The sequence below is a fragment of the Octodon degus genome, unplaced genomic scaffold (assembly GCF_000260255.1).
Source record: "Octodon degus isolate 3935 unplaced genomic scaffold, OctDeg1.0 scaffold00207, whole genome shotgun sequence".
NCBI lineage: Eukaryota > Metazoa > Chordata > Mammalia > Rodentia > Octodontidae > Octodon > Octodon degus.
Window position 1 is genome coordinate 589943 of NW_004524783.1, and position 20014 is coordinate 609956.

The 20014-nt window shown below is 47.4% G+C and overlaps 1 protein-coding gene across 8 annotated transcripts in view; it reads right to left on the reverse strand.

The window, feature by feature from the left end:
* Window positions 1-1246: 1246 nt before the first annotated feature.
* The window catches only part of Basp1 (brain abundant membrane attached signal protein 1), an 82258-nt gene continuing 63490 nt past the window's right edge, over window positions 1247-20014 (reverse strand). For 4 of the 8 annotated variants that reach the window (XM_023704943.1, XM_023704944.1, XM_023704939.1 and 1 more), the window contains exon 2: window positions 1247-2789. In XM_023704943.1, coding sequence (XP_023560711.1) covers window positions 2124-2780 — 657 coding nt within the window. In that variant the 5' untranslated portion in view covers window positions 2781-2789 and the 3' untranslated portion in view covers window positions 1247-2123. Of the gene's footprint in view, window positions 2790-11870; window positions 11929-14185; window positions 14260-14814; window positions 14920-14942; window positions 15000-20014 lie in introns of those variants that run through there. The other 4 variants (XM_023704938.1, XM_023704937.1, XM_023704941.1 and 1 more) reach the window with 4 other exon arrangements.

A 20014-nucleotide genomic window follows, 5' to 3' on the forward strand; every position in this document is an offset into this window, starting at 1 on the left:
CGAACCCGTCACAGGAGCGGCCTCCACCAATTCCAGGGGAAGTTTGTCAGCTCCCCAGAACACCACCCTACTGCCTCCTACTCTGCACATTCCCTCCCGAGCCTACCATTTGTGTGATTCAAGCACAGGAAATCTAGGGTGCAATCCATGTTTTATATGTGAAATTTTTGTTTCCAGTGTCAAAGTGAAAAATACCCAACTCACTAGCAACAAACCCAAGAGACAAGGCCTACTTTTCTTGCATTCAAGAACTGATAGGCTGGGGAGATAGCTTGGCGGTCTAAGCACCTGCCTGGCAAATGCAAGGACCCAGGTTGGATCCCCAACACCACAGGAGGCCATGCTGGCCCTGGAACCCTGGACACGCCTCGCCGGCCACCGAGACCAGGCGTGGTGGCACACACTTGTAATTCCAGCACTGGGGAGGCTGAGCTTTGTAGCAAGACGCTGTACTAAATAAATAAACATTTTCTTTTAATTTAGAAAAATAAGAACCAACGTCCAAGCCTGGTCCTTCCACAAAAGCCACCGCTCTCCCTCCAGGCTGCCCCAGGGGTGCTGGGCACCCGCGATGCTCTGCACCCCAGGGCAGGGGGCTGGGGGCGTCGTGTCTCCTCATGCCCAACACTGTGCTGTATTCAGAAGCTTACAGAGCCTTGCCTTGAGGATCAGAAATGCTGTGAGTAGTTGGCTGAGGGAGGGCAGTCTGGAGGGGCTAGAGGTGCTGCACAGCCACACAAGTCATCTGCTGCAGAGCCCGGGCAGTAGTCTCGTCCCCAGAGGCCACTGGCCGCCTGCTTTCATTGGGCTGTTATCCCATCACCTGCCCAACACTCAGGTCCCCTTCCTGGCTGTCACGAATATGGCAAAATTAAAGTGGCGAAGAGAGGGCAGGAAAACCACCCGCCAGGGGCTTCCCAACTGGCACACGTGGTACAGTCCCGTAGGATCTGGCCACCATCGTCCATGATCCAAGCTAGTCGCGGCCCTTCAATGTGTTGTGTTCAGGACACTTTTCATGTGGCCTCATCACTGAGATAACCTGCTGGCCCAAGCAAGCGGGTATTTTCTAAATATCCTGCTCACAAGCTTTGAGGCTCCCGTCTCCTACCCTCCTCCACATGTACTCAGGAACGAAAAACACCCAACTCAGCGTCCTGCTATCTGCTGATGGTGGACTGACCAAGGCTGTGGGCGGGCAAGGAGGGGCGGCAGAAAAGAAAACCCAGTCTGTGTTACTTTTTTAATTATTTTACTTTATTACTGTTGCACCATTTATACAATTACATATAATTTCAATGCATCCATTGTACATTTTTTTGTATTTTTATTTTATTTTTTCCATTTTCCAATGAGTGGTGTGTTGGTGTCTATGACACAGAATGAAGAGAAAGTGAACTGCAATGAACGCAGACTTTTTTCAATTCCACTGACCAATAAACAGAACTACAGGTGCACCCAACCACAGACATGCATTAACTCGTCATGAGAAATCTAGGTAGGCTAAGTACGATGAGAGAATGCTCGTTTGCTCCCAAAAATATCTGGAGAGGAAGAATGGAGGGTTGGACAGGCTAGGCGGGCTCCGTCTGAAAGTTGGCATTCATCCACAACATTAAAAAAATATCAAAATAAGAAAGGCTGTAAATTAAAAAGGAGAACACAGAAAATACTGCTTTCGTAAAGATCTCGAGTGCGTGGGCACAGGCCCTGCGGGCAGAGGCCATCCATCCGCCCACCCCTCCCCACGGCCCAGAAGGGCCGGCCAGGCCTCGGGATGGAGCAGGCCGGACTCGGCGCTTCCACGCTGATCTTTCCAATCCAGGTCTTGGTGATCAAGGAGACTGAAGGTATATTAGATATTTCCCCACAAAAATACTATTTGGATTCTCCCCACCCCCGCCCTCCCTCCCTCCCTCGATGGGTCAGCATCCTTTTAATTCCCCCCTTGGGCAATACACATCCTTGCTTCCGATTGGAAACCAGTTAGTAAGCAGAGAAGAGAGAAGAGAAAGGAAAGTGAAGAAAGGAAAGAGGAAGAGGGAGAGAGAGAAGGAGAGAGAGAGAGAGAGAGAGAGAGAGAGAGAGAGATTGTTTCTCAGTGGTGTTTCCAGGCTGTCCGGTCACTCTTTCACCGCTACGGTTTGGTCAGGCTTGGCTGCAGGGACCTCGGTGGCCTTCGGCTCCTCTGCGGGGACCTTGGCCGTGGAACTGGGCGCTTCCGTGGCTGCGGGGGGCTCCTTGGAGGAGGGGGCAGCCTCAGCGCTGCTGGGTTTTGAGTCTGAAGCCGGGGCCCCGTCACTTTTCGTCTCCTGGGTGGCGGGAGCCTCAGTCTTTTTGGGTTCCCCTTCCTCTTGGCTCTCAGGGGCGCCTGCCTCGGCTGCCTTGGGGGCCTCGCCGCCCGCAGCGGGCCCGGGCTCGGCGGGCTCCTGCTCAGCTGCCGCGGCCCCAGGCTCCGCTTGCCCCTCAGCGGTGCCCTCACTGCTCTTTTCAGGCTCAGCCTTGGGCGCCTCCTCCTTGGGCGCAGCCGCTGCCGCCGGGTCACCCTCCTTGGCCTCAGCCTTGCCCTCGGCGTCCTTCTCGACCTCCTTCTCCTTGTCCTTGTCAGGCTTCTCCGGCTCCTGGGACTCGGCACCGTTGGCCGCCGCTGCAGGGGGCGCGCTCTCCTTCGGGGTCCCCTCCTCCTCGGCACCTGCGCCCTCAGCTTTCTTGTCCTTGTCCTTGGCCTTGTCGTCGTTCACATTGTAGCCCTTCTTCTTCTTGCTGAGCTTGCCTCCCATTGTAGCGTTCTACAAGTGAGCAGAAAAGAAGACACGGTGGGTTACTGCTGGTCAGCGGGGATGGGCACACCGCATGTGGCTGCCACTCACTCTGCCACTATCAGGCACCCAACAACCGCGAGCTCGGCAGCGTGGCCTGTGTCTGCAGTCCCAGCCACTCCGGAGGCTGAGGCTGGAGGACTGCAAATGTGAGGCCAACCTGGGCAGCTTGGGGAGACTGTCTCAAAATTGAGTAGTTTTTAAAGAGGGGGGTGAGTGTGGTTCAATGCAAGACCCTGGGCCCAATCCCCAGTACAGAGAAAAAAAGGAGAAGGAAAACCATAGAAGGATAAACAAGAACAAGGCTGCAAAACTTCAGGGTAGCACCTGGATAGACTGAAAAGCCAAAATAAAGCATGGGCGATTACGCTGCGGGCGCAGGCACAAGGTGGCCCAGCACCTGCGGTCTGCCTCCCTGGATCTGATGGAGCTCCACGCAGGACACTCATGCAGGACACAGCAGTGACAGCCACCTGCGGTCTACACAGCAGCTAGGGAAAAGCTCTGTATCTGAAACCGTCACTCAGCGGAAACTGCACAACACAATCACCAACTTCCAGCGAACCACCTCGGGCTGCGATCTCTGTTCAAATTCCACTGCTCGTGGGTGGACTACAGGCCAGCCCACCTCCAACCTCCAGCCTGCCCTGCCTCGCTCCCTGGCAGGAGCAGCCATGGGATGCAGTTTCTCCGCTGCATTTCGTGAGCTTTCCATTTGGATTCCCTGCTTTATGATAAGGTGTCCCCAGCTTCAACAAGCTTCCAGAGGGCATGAAAGGGCTTCCCGACTCAAAGTCAAAGGAATCAGCCACGGCGTGGCAGACCCACCGCTGTGGCCTCGGACCGCTGCACCATGGAGCCAAGCCTCCGCGTGCCTCTGAGACCCTGTTCTGCTGCTTTCAGCCTGGCAGAAGAGATCACTGGTTGTATCCGAAGCCTCAGTTGTTTTCCGCACACCAAAATACTGATCCAGGCAAATACAAATGCTAAGTTTAATCCAGAACCACGGCCGAAGCTAAATGTTTGCTCCTTCCAGTATCTCTCTCGTGGCATTAACTCCACAGAAATGCGGTCTTAAGCAAACCTGGTGGCTCCTCGTGGCTGATGCACGGCCCGAGTCATATTCCACGAGCCCTGTCAGCCCTCGCAAGGAAGAAGAGTGCGGCAGAGGTACAGTCCCTTGCTGGTCCCTCACTGTGCACGGAAAGTCCAGGTGAGAGGCCAGCTGGCTCCAGGCCAAATCAGGACACTTCCTCCTCAGCCAGCCATCACCCTCCTGAACAGAAAACACGCTGCTTATTCGGTACCCTCCTCAGGATCCTGACTCGTGGGTGTGAGATGACCCACATTCACCTGACTTAACAATCAGATGCTGGGTAGAAAGCACCACGTGTGTGACTTTGACAGCTGGCTAGAGAAAATACCAACAGACCAGAAGCTGGCTGGAAAGCACTGTTTCTCTTTTCAAGGAAGGTCTTCCTTAAGTCATCCAAGAAAGAATTTTCCTTCCATGTCTTTAAAAAACAAAAAAATACCTAACTGTCCTCCGGTCATGTTCCACTTTAGATGAGGGGTTCTATTCAACTGTTTATTTCTCTCCTCAAAAGGAGGAGCAAAGAGATATCATAAAATGCTTTCATTAGAAAGCAACAAAGAAAAATAAAAAGAAATAACCATTGCTATTTTACATTTTAGCTGATGAATCCAATACTGAATTCTTAATCAGCCAGTATGCATAAACTATTCATATGAAAGATAACTTCAGCTGAGCATTTAAGATACATTTTGGTCCGTGCAGCTGAGGACAGCAACAGGAAACCTGACAGATCTGGAGTAGGGTCTTCTCCACGTTGCCACACCTGGAGGGCACAGGGCCAGTGTGGGGAGCGCACATCCACACCGTGCGCAGGGCAGGGGACGCTGCCCTGACACCCACAGTGTGAAACTCTACACAGCAATGCCCAGAGATGTCAGGACCTGCTGGTTTACAACCCTGGAATCTAAGCTCTAAAATGGGTTTTCTGAAACCAATAGAAAGCTGCATTCTGTTCTTTGTTTTAAACCCAGCTGTGATTCTTTTCCAGGTAGGAAGTGAACATACATAATCAAGAGTAGAAGAATGTCTCTCAGTCTAGTTTGGTTTTCAAACACAGAAGACAGTAAATACCCTGCTTTTAGCTACCTGACCTGTGCGGCTCCAGCAGGGACCAGGCCGGCTGACAGGCTGCACTGGAGCCCTGGAAAGGAGCCTGGCTGCTGGGGAAGACCAAGCTGCACCCAGGGGTGAAGCAGGCAGAAGTGTGCTCTGTCCGGGTACTAACTGCCCGCCAGGACCACCATCATGACATGCAGCAAACAAGTACTCACGAAAGTTTTTAAGTTAAAAATTAAATCACAACGTCTCCTAGGGGTCAGGCCTACCCAATTCTGCACATATTCCATAAGTTACTTAATCTTCTTGGCAGCACCCTTCTCTTACCATCAGGAAATTCTACCCAGCTGAATTCATAGAGCTGAGCAACGCGCCGAAGGTCAAGTCCCGTAAAACTTGTTCGGACAAGAAGGTTCCATTTAGGAAGTGAAAATGAGCTCTACCAGAAGCTGGCAAAGCAGGCAGTGCCGGCCCAGAAAGCAGCCGGTCCAGGGTTACGAGGTGCCAACCGCCTGGAGTAGCTCAGCACTGAAGATGCTGAGAGGATGGGAGAAACATCTAGTATCTCATCTTCCGATTTGCCAGGGCAGCTTCATATCAGATCCTTCAGAAATAAGACAGAGCAAGGGGCATAGAGTTTCTAGATTCCTCTCATTTCTATTCTGTTTTTGAAAGGAAACACTTGGTCTAGAGAGCTGGAGTTTTAAAATTTTTTTATAAAGATACATATCTCAAAAGATATGTATCTCAATGAGTCACAGTAACGCATACCAGAAGGGACTTAGAGCTAAATCAAGGAGACCCCAGAACGGTTAAGGCTGCCTTTGTGTTTGTGGGGCCAGGTAGTACAGAGGTCAGAGGCTGAAGGCCGGGACCCATGTTCTACGAGCTCACATACGACCGGACCCCAGTTGATCACAGCAGATGTAACAGCTGAAAGAAAAGGCATTTCAGGAGCGCTCCTTTAAAAATGCGCGCACACACACACACACACACACACACTTCTACAAAGCCCAAAACTATAGACTTATGACTTGAAACTGGCATCTAAAATTGCAAGGGTAGGCAGAAACATCCAAACAGCACCCAGGATTTGGAGGCAGATCTATGTATGTCAACAGGCACCGACTGGGATCATTCCCAGAACTGCAGGTCCTGATCTCTCTCTGGTGGTCCAGGGCTGATATGAAATAAGCAAGCAGGAAGTATGGCTTGTCATCTGGGGACTGGACAGTGTCCATCACAGTGACCAGCCCTATTTCTAAGAGACAGAAGCAACCAGAACTGGAACAGGAAGTACTACCTGGGCAGCTAACAACCTGAAGCATGCTGGGGCGGGCGGGGGCAGGGGGCACTTTCTGCTACATAAGGACAATAAATAACAGAGTAACTACACTGAGTCACATCTGCCAAGCGCTGGGCAGGTGTCATTTCGAAGGGACTTTGGGCCTGGGTGAACGCCTCAGATGGTAACACGAACCCCTTCCCTGTCTCGAATCCCCCAGCAAGTTACTTAACCTCACAGTTCCCCTCTGTTTGCTGTGAAATAACAACACCAATCTCATGAGATGCAAAGTGAGGCGTCAGGACGGTGTTTCACACTTCACACGTCTGCGAGAAGTGTTAGTTCCCTTCCTATCACTTAACTGTACAGTTTAACTCTGCGCTTGCGAAGTCCAACAGAGTAGCCAATGCAGGTCCTACAACACAAGTTCTAGAATAAATCAGCCATTAGAAGCTCTGTCATTTGAAGAAGCTTCCAAACACTTCCTAAAACGTCACACAGATAGTTGGCTATGTTCTCCACGCATGTGCTTCGCCATAGTGATATTAAATTTAGCCTGTGTCTTTGACCCGAACACTTTGGGAACTTCAGACTCACCAGAGGTTGTAAAGCCTTTTAATTATGTGAGCAGTCCATTATGCCAAGAAATTAGTTTCTAGACAGAGCTAAACATTACACATTAGCTGGCAAAGCCGTTCTTCCCAGTGTCCGCTGCCCAGGAGCGAGCGAAGAAGAACTACCACCCCACCTCCCACCGTGCCAACACCTCCCTGCATTTCCTGAATTCAGGTGTTATGGCTCGTGTCTAGGTGTCCCCCCAAAGCCTCCAGCGTCCTGGGCAGCCTCTAAAGGTTGTGATTAATTCTTGCTTCAATGCTGGGATTATGGGTGTGAGCACTAGGCCCACCCTGGCGCAGATAATCTGCATCACAATATAAGGAGAGGAGAGGAGAGGAGAGGAGAGGAGAGGAGAGGAGAGGGGCGCTCCAGCAGCCTCGGGTGCTGCCCCTCCCTTTGCTTGCTGCTGCTTCCTGCAGCCACGAACAGCTGCCTCTGCCGTGTGCCCTTCTGCCTTGGGGCCAGCCGAGTATAGACCGAAGCCCCCACTGTGAGCTAAATAAACCTTTCCTTCTTTAATATTGGGTGTCGGGTATTTTGTCCCAGAAATGAGTGAGGAGTAACTAAGACATCAAGGAAGGAAGAAACTCCATTCTGGTCACCAGGATGCAAGAAGAATTCCAATTATTAGCTAAAACTCATTGACTCCCTCAAATTTTGTACTTGAAAGGTGAACAATTGACCCTTAGCTGGGTAAGCCGAGTGGGTATTACGAGGGCAGCCAACACTGTCAAAGCCCTTTTTCTTTTAGTTACTTTGTGCAAATGAATTTCCTTCTTTTATAAACTATCAAGTAGTTTACTATTTGAAAGTACTAAGTGATCAGTATTTTAAGTCTCTTACAAATGGCTCCCACTAATTCTATGCCCCTCACTTCATAAAATCCAGCCTCTCACTTATTAACCCCATTTCACTATCAAGGACAATTCCCAAAGAAATGTATTCAAGCTTGTGCACGAGGAAGACACACCCACAGAATATCTTCAAGCCCAGGCAAGGCGACCTCAGAAACAACTTCATAAAGTAGCAAGTGACCTGAAAATCAGGTTCTGATTCTTTCTTCGAAGCAAGCATTAGCAGGATTCTACTGCATCTGGAAGCTGACAGAAGTGTCTTTTTATACCTTTTCTTGTAGATAAAAATCTTATTTATACTCTAACATTCGATGTTAAAGAAGGAACAAATGTAATCTTTTGTCCAGAGATCAAACTCAGGCAAGCACCTGCTCCACTGAGCTATCTCCCAGTCCCAAATGTGATCTTAATACACTGCCACTATATAGAAAACCTCTAAAAAAAAAAAAAAAAAAAAAAAAAAATGCTTTTTTCTTGGGCTGGAGAGATAGCTCAGCAGAATAAGCACCTGCTTAGGAAAGCACAAGAACTGGGGTTCAATTCCTGGCACCACATGCCATGCTGGCCCCTTCCCTGGGCATGCTGAGCAGGCCACCGAGACCAGGCATGGTGGCACACGTCTGTAATCCCAGCACTGGGGACGCTGAGACAGGAGGATCACTATGAAACCCTGTACCAAATACATTTTTTAAAAATGCTTTTTTTTTTCTATTAAGAGCATCAACATGAAAATTTGTAGTAAATCACTTGACATGGAATGTTGGAATCAATACACGCTTTAATAGAAATGATCTATAACATTTCTCTAATTGTTCTTTTCTTTCCAGGAAACCTATAAGAGCACAAGAAAGATGTTCCATTCACATCAGCCACCTTGTGCTTATCTTATACATCAAACCCACACGACACACCAGGCCAGATTCACCATCGTGACAGCTTAGTGATCATGGAACTGGTTCTCACAAACCACAACATGACTTCTCTGCTGTCCTCATCGACTGATCCAGAACCTTCCTGATGGGCAATTAAGTTTTTTCTTACATTAATCAAACCACTCTGTCAGAATGGCCAAACAAATTAAAATGTAGGCTTTTGAGAATATAAAGGTAGAAAGGCAGGTGACAAGATGAGATCTAAGAAGAAATTAAATAAATTATAAAACCTTGTCTTTAAGAGTGATTGAGCCAGGTATCATGGCGCATACCTGTAATCTCAGCACTCAGAAGGCTGAAGCAGGAGGACCACTGCAAGTTTAAGGCCAGCCTGGGCTGCATAAGGAAGTTCTGTCTCCAAAAAAAAACCAAAAAAAAAAAAAAAAAAAAAAGAATTCAAGACGTGTAAAACACAAGCTGCCTAACACCGTGTGAAGTCTGCTAAAAATTGAGAGCAGGCTGGGTCTGTGTACGGGCTCTAATTGTCACCAGGGTGCTATGAGGCTGCGCAATATGTCTTCAATGTGGGTCTCCAATTCCCTGACAGATAAATGAGGATATGAACTTCGTTCTCTTTCCGGGTGAAAAAATGCTTTTACGAATGCTTATAGCACTAAGCAAAATGCTGAACATGAGAATATAATGTAGCATTATTGATAAAGTTCCATATGCCTGCTAATTATCATAAAAACTCCATTTTAAACTTTAAAGATTAAGCTGACAACCAGCTGGTCTAGTACTGTGTGTGTCTGTATACAACTTTGAACATAGGAAGCTTGTTAAAATCCCATCCTAAGGATGGGCATGATGGTGCCTGGCTGTGGTCTCAAGAGCAGGGAGACTCCCATGCCCACCTGGATTACAAAGCCAGGCCCTTTTTCAAAAATCAGAAATAAAAATAGCTTTAAAAGACCAACAAAATTAAAATCTTGTAGGACAACACCAAATATTTACCAAAGAACATAATTTGTATAGATTTCTATGACACTTAGAAGATGCTTTTAAATGACAGTAACGGATGAGATGGGGTGGACAGCACACCACCATGAAGACATCTCACATGAAGTCATAGCTGTCAAAAAAAAGTAAGACTCCGCCTGCTCTCCCAATTCTGCACAGAACCATTTTCCAGTCGCACCGAGCTGTTTTCCCTTCACCTACTTCTAGTGCAGTCTACCAGCCTTCCGTTACATGAGCAGGACTTGTCCCCTGCCCGAGATCTGTGAGGACACTTCCTAAGACTGCTACACCTTCTTTCACTTGTAGGCAAGTCTAAGTGAACTCAGCTGAGAGATACTGAAACGTTCTCAACTCCCACAGTTTAAGTGGATAAAATGCTAGTCACAAAAGCATTGAGAACAGTCAGTGCTAAGAGTTCTTAGTTCTCATTTCTACAACAACGCATACGCAACATTCTTTACAAAGAGAAAAGGCTTCTAACGCAAAATAGAAACAAAGCACCATAAAGCAATTGCCAAGCCTGGAACGCTAAAAGGAGTTCCTTCCTTGCTCTGCAGCATAAAAGAATCATTTAAATATACAAATTCTGTTCTCAGTTAATCTAAGACAAACTAAGTAACAGATTTCCTGACCATAAAATCCACGTAAGTAAACTTGTGCAATGTAGGAGAAAATTTTCTATCGCCACAACCTCCTGTCCAGAATTATTTACCAACTGTAGACGGCATTTGCGAATCTTTTGGGAGCACGTGTTTGGTGTGAATGCGGGACTTCTCTTTTCCTAAAGCAAGGTGTCCAGAACACATACTGGAAGCCCAGCCACGTGTGGACAGGACTTGCTCTCCTGGACTAGACACAGGCCAGTGGCTGCATCTGAGTTGCACATTAGTGCTTTTCTTCCTCAATAAATGTTGAAATTCTCAAGTTCTAAGTCACATGTAGCTTTGTCCCCAGGAACTTACAAAAGAAAACAATGAGCTAAATTTCCCAGGGGGAAATTATGAAGAAACTAGATTAAATTCCAGAGACAAAGTGAAGGTAAAAACCACAAAATGGCTTAAATTTTGGAAAAACTGAACGTGTCGACTGCTGACTCTTTCTCTCCTTCCTCCTCAAATCTGAAGGGCCCCACAGCCGGCTTTCACCTACCACTTGCGCTGGGGTGGGTGAAGACCAGGTTTCTGTTTTGCTTTTAATTAAGCCCATAAATTTGGTGCACTTATTCTAAGAACAAGATTTAATTTGTTTATGAATAAACTCCACACCTTTTCATGGCTTCTCTAACATGTTCAGAACCCGATTAAATTTTTATGTATTGCTGTGTTTTCCAAAATGAAAGGATAACTCATTTTTCTGTGTACTGAAATAAAAAAGCTACACAGAACTAGGACATCTTACCATTTCTATGACGCTGGGAATGGAACCCGGATTCTTACACGGAGCAACATCTCCAGCCCCCACCCCGCCCACACAGGTTTTCTGAGCCAGAGCCTTGCTACATCGCTAAATTACCCACATTGGGCTTGAACTTACAATCTTCCAGCCTTACAGCGTGGTGTTTCTTTTGGAATTTTAAAAATTGGGAGCGTTCCAGGCCTGCCGCAAGCTGCCCAGGCCGACAGCCTCGCTCCGGGGCTGTCCAGGCCGCCAGAGCCCGCAGGCCCGCTGCCCGGGGGAGAGGAACGAGGCGGAGGGCGGGCGTGCTCCTCCTCAGCTTGCACTGCGCCGCCGAGCAGGCCTCGCTGCCTGCGGAGACCACCTGCCTCTCCTGGGCTCTGCGGCATTCCGACTGCAAGCGAGGTCCCCCATCTGCCCCGCCAGCAGGGCGTCTCCAGCAGCCCACTGCGCCAAAGCACCCAGCAGCACAGGGTTTGCCTGGACGCCCCTCTTCACCGAAGCTGAGGCGGCGGCACCCAAATCAGGAGCCCCAGGACACGAATCTCCCTCGTTGTCCGGTGCTAACAGAGGAGCCACGGTGGCCAGAGGCAAGGGCTGTGGTGACAGGAGCCAGCGATTGGACCCAGTTCTCAGGGGTGAGCTAATTCCCTCGGTGCGCCCTTCACAGGACATCCTCCTAGCCTCCGATCTCACTGCCTACACCAAGGGGGCGCACGTGGCTTAGCCCCACTCCCTGGACCCCATTTCTTTGGGTCGAGACAACGGCAGCATTTTAAACCGTGAGGCAGCACGGCCCGACAGGCCAGGGTAGCGTCCAGCCAACCTCGGAGCCATCGCAGAACACGCACTTACAGTTTCTCAGTGAGATCTGAGGGTTCCGGGAGCTACCGTTTACTGCTTCCTTTCTTTCACCCTTCGAAGAAGTAAAACCTGTATTAAATAGTCTAATTGGCTGTAGGTGAAGGAGAAAGGGAGAAATATTGGATCCGAAAGTCCCTAAGTGGGAGAAACAAAGTGGTGTCCTCACCACCTTTACAGTCACAGCCTTCGAGGCCCGCCTAGATGATGGCGTGCCACTGGGCTTCCAGGAGGAGCTCGCTAGAGGCTGGGTCACGCTCGAGGCCCACAATGGCCCTTCTGCCTTTCGGTGGCAACCGAATCGCGACGCTGGATGTTAAGGTTTCTGCCAGCCCGTGTTCTGAACTCTCCATGTTCGCGATACAGATCACCCCTATTTGTAAATTCAGGCTTTTCATTTCAGTAACGGGCTGTTGGCTGTATCCATCATTTAGCCTTAAGAGTCTCTGGGTAAAGAAAGGCAGCCCCAGGTACCGCACTGCGCCTGCTCAGAAAGTGCACCCTCACCTATGGCACAGTTTCAAGACGTTAACTCAAAGCAAAACCAAGGGGACTGCGTGCGTGTGTTCTTCCCAGTTACTACCCACTCCATTCCACTCCACTCCATTCCATTCCGCAGCACCATACTTCGTACTAGTGCTGTCCCATCAATGAACAACACAGTTCTGTCACTCAGTGACTATCACTGGCACACATTAACTGGTACATACATTAAAAAAATGGTATCAAATTTCTCCACAGGATCCGGAAATCTCTACATTCGCAACGTCCCAAGCCATCGCCACTATGTACGTCTTCCCACGCCTCATACACAAAGGCCCCATCCACTGCAGCTTTATTTGGCAAATGCAAATTTACATTAATGAGCCACTTCACTTGGAATCGGCAGAACAGTGCTCTCAGGGCTAATTGCAAACCGAGTCTAATGAGGAGGAGGACTCTAGCCTACAGCCAACCTCGACAGGCACACACAGCAGTGTGTGTCTCAGACCAGAGCTTATTTCTGGTTAAGCTACAGCTTCATCATGTGATCCAAGCTAGAAGTAATCTCTTTCTGGCTCTCTTTCCATGTCCTAATCAGAAAAAAATATTTCTGCCTTACAAGAATTCTAGGAATGAACCAACCTTTCTTGCTATATTTTCATATGTTGTGGTGACAACATGAGTCACGAGTTCTTGGGCAATACACCACTGCTCGATCTGTGAACGTTAAACTGCTTCGCCTTGCTCTCCATTTGTATTTTGAGTTTCTCTGGAAGAGAAGCCCTGGGATAGATCTTTTGAAAAAGAAGAAAACGGAACCAAGAAATGGAGGGACAGAAGAGAAAAGAACGAAAGAAGTAAGATACATTATGTGCTTGGACCAACTCTTCACGAGGAATGTAATCATCCATCCTGCAGACATCAGCTAATAAAAATTAAAAATTAAACAGGCAATCAATCTACTACTTATTTTTTTATTGCAACACATACTTACAGTTGACTCATAATTTGCACCTACAGACAAATTCCATACCAGCTAAGGAGGCTTTCTGAACTGGCTGAAAGAATTCATGTCATTGGTCCAATCTAGCGAAATGTGTAGGGCTTACACACAGGGCAACTAGGTCTTGTTTTGTTTCTGCTTTAAGTAAAGACTTTGAAAAGAACAATAACAAGAGCAAAGCATGATTTCAGAACAAAAAAATAAAGGAGAGAAATCTAAAATATTTACTTACATCCAACAACTTCTACTTTGAACAAATGGCTGGCTCTTTTCTTTTAAATGATTACCTTTCATTTTAAAGGATGAAAATGAAATATAGGCAAGGGAGCCTTGTGTTATTTTTGGTATTCCTAACAGGGCAGACTCTCACAGCGATCTCTTGCCAGGCTCCTTTAATACCTGGGGATGTTTCTATTGTTAGATTCCCCGTTGTCAAGTGTCTGGTTCAATCAAAGCTTCTACTCAGCAATTCTGACATCACCAACATTTAGGGGACAGAAATGCTCTGGGGATGGGAACTATAGTAAGAATTGTGAAGCTATGTCTCAGTTTCCAAGGCAAAACTTTTAAGTATCGCAAGCAAAACTTTTAAGTATCGCAAGCAAAACTTTAGAGAAAACATTACTAGAAAATTTATTCCCTTGTCACAATAAAAGTGTTCAGCACTGTAACAACATACCTGACATTTTTATTAAAAAGTACACATATGCGCACTCATGAGTGAATGGGCGCGCGCGCGCGCACACACACACACACACACACACACACACTGATGCTTCTAAAACAACCCAATTTTCCCAAAAAGGTGATTAAGATGACTTATATCCACAAAATGAAAAAAGCCTCCACCACAAAGGATGACTCACAAGTCATCATTTTCTTATTCTTTCTCCCCCGACAGAAGCACCTTCAAAATGTTTTATGGATCTATTACAATCCAACATGCAGCCACTACAAGAACTTCAGATTATCAAAACTTAGTCTAGAAAAATAAACTTGATCTTACAGGGAGATTTTGTTTGCTTGCTTCTCAGTCCTGTGACTGCACCCAGGGTCTTCACACTGAGCTACATCCCCAGCCTTTTATGTTATGACTCACAAAATTTTTTTTTTTTTTTTAATTTGGAGACAGCACTGCCCAAAGTTGTCCGGGAGGTATGCTAACTTATGATCCTCCTGCCTCAGCTTCCCAGCAGTGAGGATCTTGTTTGTGGTGTCCACTAGCTGTTAAGAAAAGTCAGGGGACACAGGTACGGGAGAAATCCTCCTCTCATCTAGCACAAGGGCTAAGGCATACAGACACATGGGAATATAAATGAAAGTAGTGCCACAGAGTGAAAAGTTTCACCAGAAGAGAGAAAGTTGACTGAAGTCAGGCATCAGGAAAGGCTTGTTGAGAAAGTAGTAGGAAGAAACAAAAATAGCAAAAATATTTGTACACGTAGAACTTACACTGCCTGAGGTTGTCTTAATATTTGATCTTTGCATACAGCAAGCCCCTGGCTGTACTATGAGGAAGGAATGACTGCCATCTCCCATGACAGGAAGAAACTAAGAACCATAAGACGTGAGCAACTCACCCAGCTTCCAACTATGAGAGGCGACGTGAGTCGTGGCACTTCTAGCTCTGCACTGAAGTCTCTTGGCCACTAGGACAAGTTGCCTTAGGGACAGATAAGATTGCAACATGAAGATGAGGAAGTGCAAGAGGCGGACGTCACAGGCAATGAACAAGAAGTGTCCGGGCAGGGTCCTGAGAAAGCCCTTTCCTATTTAGGTGCATGAAGGATGATGGAACAGACATTGTAAACTTGCCTAATAAGGAAAGTAGCTGGACTTACATGGTAGAATGCAGAAAAGCACTTCCTCACATTAGGAAAAATTATATCTAAGAAGGCATTTCCAAAAGCAGTACTGAGAAGTCATATGCTGCTAGAGAAAAGCGAAGAAAAATAAGAACAGAGATGGTACAATTTGATCCGTGTGAGCTGTCACTGTCACTGCTGGAATGATCTAGCCAGAAGTGAGAAGGCATGTGCCTCCTAGGAAAGGACCCCAGGAGCAAACGGTCAACAGCAAAGAGCGCTGGCGGTGCGAAGGCAGGCGCCTGCCCGACTGGAAGACTGCACTGCATTTGTCTGCAAGGATTTAGAGGAGCTGAGAATGTGTGTGGGGAGATGGACGAAGCAGAGAATAAAGCAACTAAAACTGGAAGACAAAGGAGCAGTGTCTATTAGACAATCTTCCATACCTCTCAGAAATGTACGTCCAAATCTGGCTTGTTTCGGACGCACACTTGCTGCCCAGCCAGTGGAGAGAACCGACAGTGAGGTCAATCCCAATGCCAAGGCTATTTCCTGACCCAAACCCCTCTCTTGTAAATGAATATGGTAAGTGATGAATTATTCAGGCCCAAACACTCAATAACATCTCTGCTAGTAAATGATGCAACCTAAGGCTTTGAAAAACTTACGTATCTTTCAGGATTTTATCTTCATTTGACCAGGCATTTATTTATCTTGGTTCTTTCGTATTACAACACTTTGGGTTTCTTAAGTCCTAGGAGCACAGGGACAGGTATTTCACCAACTGGAAGGCCACAGGCCTGACCCAGCAACCACTAAACTCGGAAGCCCTACTGCGAAACAGCTGGATATGCTGAAGTAAAGTAAATAATTGGGCTGCATTAGAAAAGATTTTCTGAGCTTCGTAGCTAAGAACACCCATTCACTATCTAGACACATACTTTCAACATAAATATAAAAAAGGGCCTTAATTCTTAAGAATTCCTTATTCCTCTTTTATCGAGCAAGCTGGTCTTGGTCTTCAGGAAAAAAAATACTCATCTTTGTTCATTTCTCTGTATCATCATTTCTTATATTCTGTTACACTGGACTGGAAGTTTTGAAAGTAAAACAGACTAGACCTTATTTAACTACTAACTTCAAGCTTTTCTTCAATATTTATTTAGACGGGGCTGGGAAGATAGCTCAGTAATCTAAGCGCCTGCCTGGCAAGCCCAAGGACCCAGGTTCCATCCCAGGTACCTCAAGCCATGCTGGCCCCATCCTGGGTGCACCTTTCCACCTCTGAAACCCGGCCTGGTGGCACATGCCTGTAATCCCAGCACTGGGGAGGCTGAAGTCTGAGCTGTGTAGTGAAGCCTTGTATCAAATAAATAAAGTAAAGAAAAAAATTTTAAAAATATTTATTGAGTCAAATCTGATTGCTTCAGGATAAAGATTTTGCTTTAGGGTTGTTAATGTGCAATAGGAAACTTGATAAATAATACTGACTCATTTCACACAGAAATTTCCAATTTTCAAGTCATAAACTTGTGAGATGAAAGAATCAATACAATTCAACTATAAATTCAGCTATGTAAATTCACCTTTCACTTAGCAGTAGAAACAATAAGCAAGTTACATAGTAACTGACACTTCTCCCCCATTAAATGAGACATAAAGAAGTCCCAAAGAACACCTGAGAGCGAGTGCCGCCTCTGTGCCGTCGCATAACAAAAGTCTAGAATGTGGAACGAGGCTGTGACAACACAGCCAATATTTTTAAGTTACAATATGCAAATCACCGTGATGAATCACCCGAAATTTACCTCCCAATTGGCTCTACAAGTCTGAACCATTAAATCCCAAGTGGAGGATGAGGACGCCACTCTCCAAGTGGCAAGTGACAGGCTTCACTTTGAACACAAAGTCTGACTGAACGTAGTTATTCTACAGAGGTTTTTCCTCTTTTAATATATCCTGCCACAGCAGCAAGCACTACCAGAAATCATGTATTATTCACGCCCATCAATAGCTTAACATGCTCTTGGAGCCTTGGGGGGGGGCATGCACATCGTTATTTATTTGCACTTAGCGGGTGGTCCTTTGCAAAGCCTGGGTCAAAGCACCCTAACTACGACTTTCCGTGAATCACCTGCTCTTTCAGACAATAAAGTGAGTTAGTGGACCACAACCAGCCCCGGAAACGCAAGCTGCTGAGATCATTTCTAAACCATTTTTCTCCTCCAAAGACCCAGAAAACTAATATGTCTTATCACTGCAACTAATTTAAACTCTCAAAACAATTCAGAATAAAGTATGAGAAAAAAACTAATAGCCACTAGGATATTTCTGCTGCTTATTAATGGACTAGACAGAAGACGGACTTGGAGCCGGGACAATCTCACTCAACCGGCCCCACTCAGCAAAGCCGGCAGGTGGCTGAGGAGGCGGGAGGGGCCCTACCCCAGGAATAGCTTCAACTTATTTCCAGTAATTTCTAGCTTCAAGTTTCAAGAGTGGGTTTGCACTTGTTATGACCACCGTGCTTGTCATGTATTGATATTTTAATGTATTTTTCCCCAGCATCATCAGCAAACTTTGTAGGATTTTCAGTCTTACTTTTCGGAAAATGTTTTTTAATTAATGTGTATTAAATCCACAACCACAATACGTGCTATGTCACCTCTGACACTACTACAAAGGGGAATTCTAACAGCAGTGTCACTGGTAATGTCCCTGGACACACCCTCAGCCAAAGCTCTCCCCTTATCCCCCACACTGCCGCCTTCTCCAAACCTGAGCCACCGGGCCCTTCCCGAGAGGTGAGCCCGGCAGAAACTCCCGGGATGGGCATGCCGTGAGACCTGAAAGCAGAAGGCACTGCCTGCTTCTCAAGTACACATCCTGGGGAAGTCTGCCTTTCCTCCTCCCCGCAGCACACACTGGAAACTCAGCGCAGGCTGTTCTCCTGACTTCTGCACCATCTACGAAACCTGAAACGCGGAAATCCCGAAGGCCACTGTGACTGCTAGGCCCATTGCAGGCTTCCCTTTGCTGCCAGAGCTCCAGGTACATCAGAGAATCCCCAGGAGCCAACCGCCCCTCCCCCCTCACCTGCCCCTCCCCCTCGCCTGCCCCTCCCCCGCTCTCCTGCCAGCCCTCTCAGCAGAGCCACCAGCAGCCAGACCGGATGGGACCCAGGGATGTGCTGGCCAGTGAGGCCCAGCACCAAAGCAAGGGGCCCTGCCCCAGGAATCACTTCAACTTATTTCTAGTAATTTCTAGCTTCATAATTAGCAAGACTGATAATTCAACCTTGGCCATCCTTTGTCACACATGGGCTCTGCCACAGGCAGGGCAGACCCAGGACACGCACTCCCTGTCTGTCCGCTCCCCTCTTGCACAGGTGAGGCTGCCACTGTTGCTGGAGGTTTGGGGCCCGCGTGTGAGACCACGCTGCTCTCAGAAGCACCCCTTTTATGTAGTTAGAGCTCACGTTTCAGAAAACGGGTTTTGCTCTCTCTGTTCAAATGACAGTTTGATGTGATGCGGGCAGGTCTGCAGCCCAGCCCCAAGGCACTTCGTGAAGTAAGACTGTGGGGCACAGGGTCAGCCGGCCAGGCTCAGCTACACGGCCTGGAGTAGGGAGGTCGGCTTCGGGACCCCCAGCTCGCCTCAAGAGGAAGACGGGGGTCGGGAGGCCATCCGTTCCATTACGTGGAACAGTCACAGTAAAGGACACAGTGCAGCTATCACACATGCACACACAGTAGGTCCTCCACAACTGTCACTTACCTCTTGAACCTAAAACCATTTCTCAGCTCTGCCCATGTGGAACAGAGGAAGAAGAACCCTGAATCTCTCAACTAGGTAAAAGAGTGGAACAAGTTACTGTATTTACAACTGGAAAACAAACGGGTGTTGATTCAATTATAATTACAACCTCCAGCATGACCTTATGACTCTAACGGAGGATTCTACAATCCTGAGAGCACGTGCGTGTTTCTAACTTTGAGGATGATAAACGGTGACAGTTTATGGTGGTTAAGACGAGTACAAACCGGGAATTCCAAATGACCACAGACAGGCAGGGAAGCACTTCCAGGGAACAATCAGGAGGCAGATCCTCCTTAAACTGTGTTTTCCAGCCCAAGGACTCCATTTAGACCAGCTTCAGGAGACAGGGTTTTTCTAACTACGATTTCCATCTTACTTGCTTAAAGTAGATTGAGAAGTGCTAACAAAAGGCCCTGTTCCACATTCTCTTTTGCCCGGTTCACCCAGAAGTTAAACATTTTCTGTAGGAATATTTAATTTTCCTTCCATAGCTGTAAAATCATAATTCAAACTCAAAGGAACTAATGCACAAACCTTCCTCCACCTCAGCATGACAGGCAGTCCAGAAGTTACCCATCACTTCTTTTTTTCCCCTGCAGGCTTGGAGAAAGCAAATCAGGAAAACTAGCTGTGTGAATGCAGGTCTGTCCTCAGCGTTGGGGGCCTATGAACCATGCTGCAGTTAAACACAGTGCCGCCCGGACCTGCGGAGCTCAGGACGGGCCGAGGTAACCTGGCCAGGGAGTTTGGTAAGGCGTCAAAAGACGTCTGTGGAGAAGCAGCTAACGCCATTCACAGCACTTGATTTTCTGAACCTCAGCCCTTCCACAATATCTGTTCTGCTTGGCAAACCAGGGGCTGTGGAGATGGCTCAGTGGAATAAGCGCTTCCCTGGCAAGCACAAGAGCCTGAGTTCAATCCCCAGTTCTACAAAAAAACCCAAAACAAAACAAAACAACTTTTGCCAGGGAGATGGCTCAGTGGAATAAGCACTTCCCTGGCAAGCACAAGGACCTGAGTTCAATTCC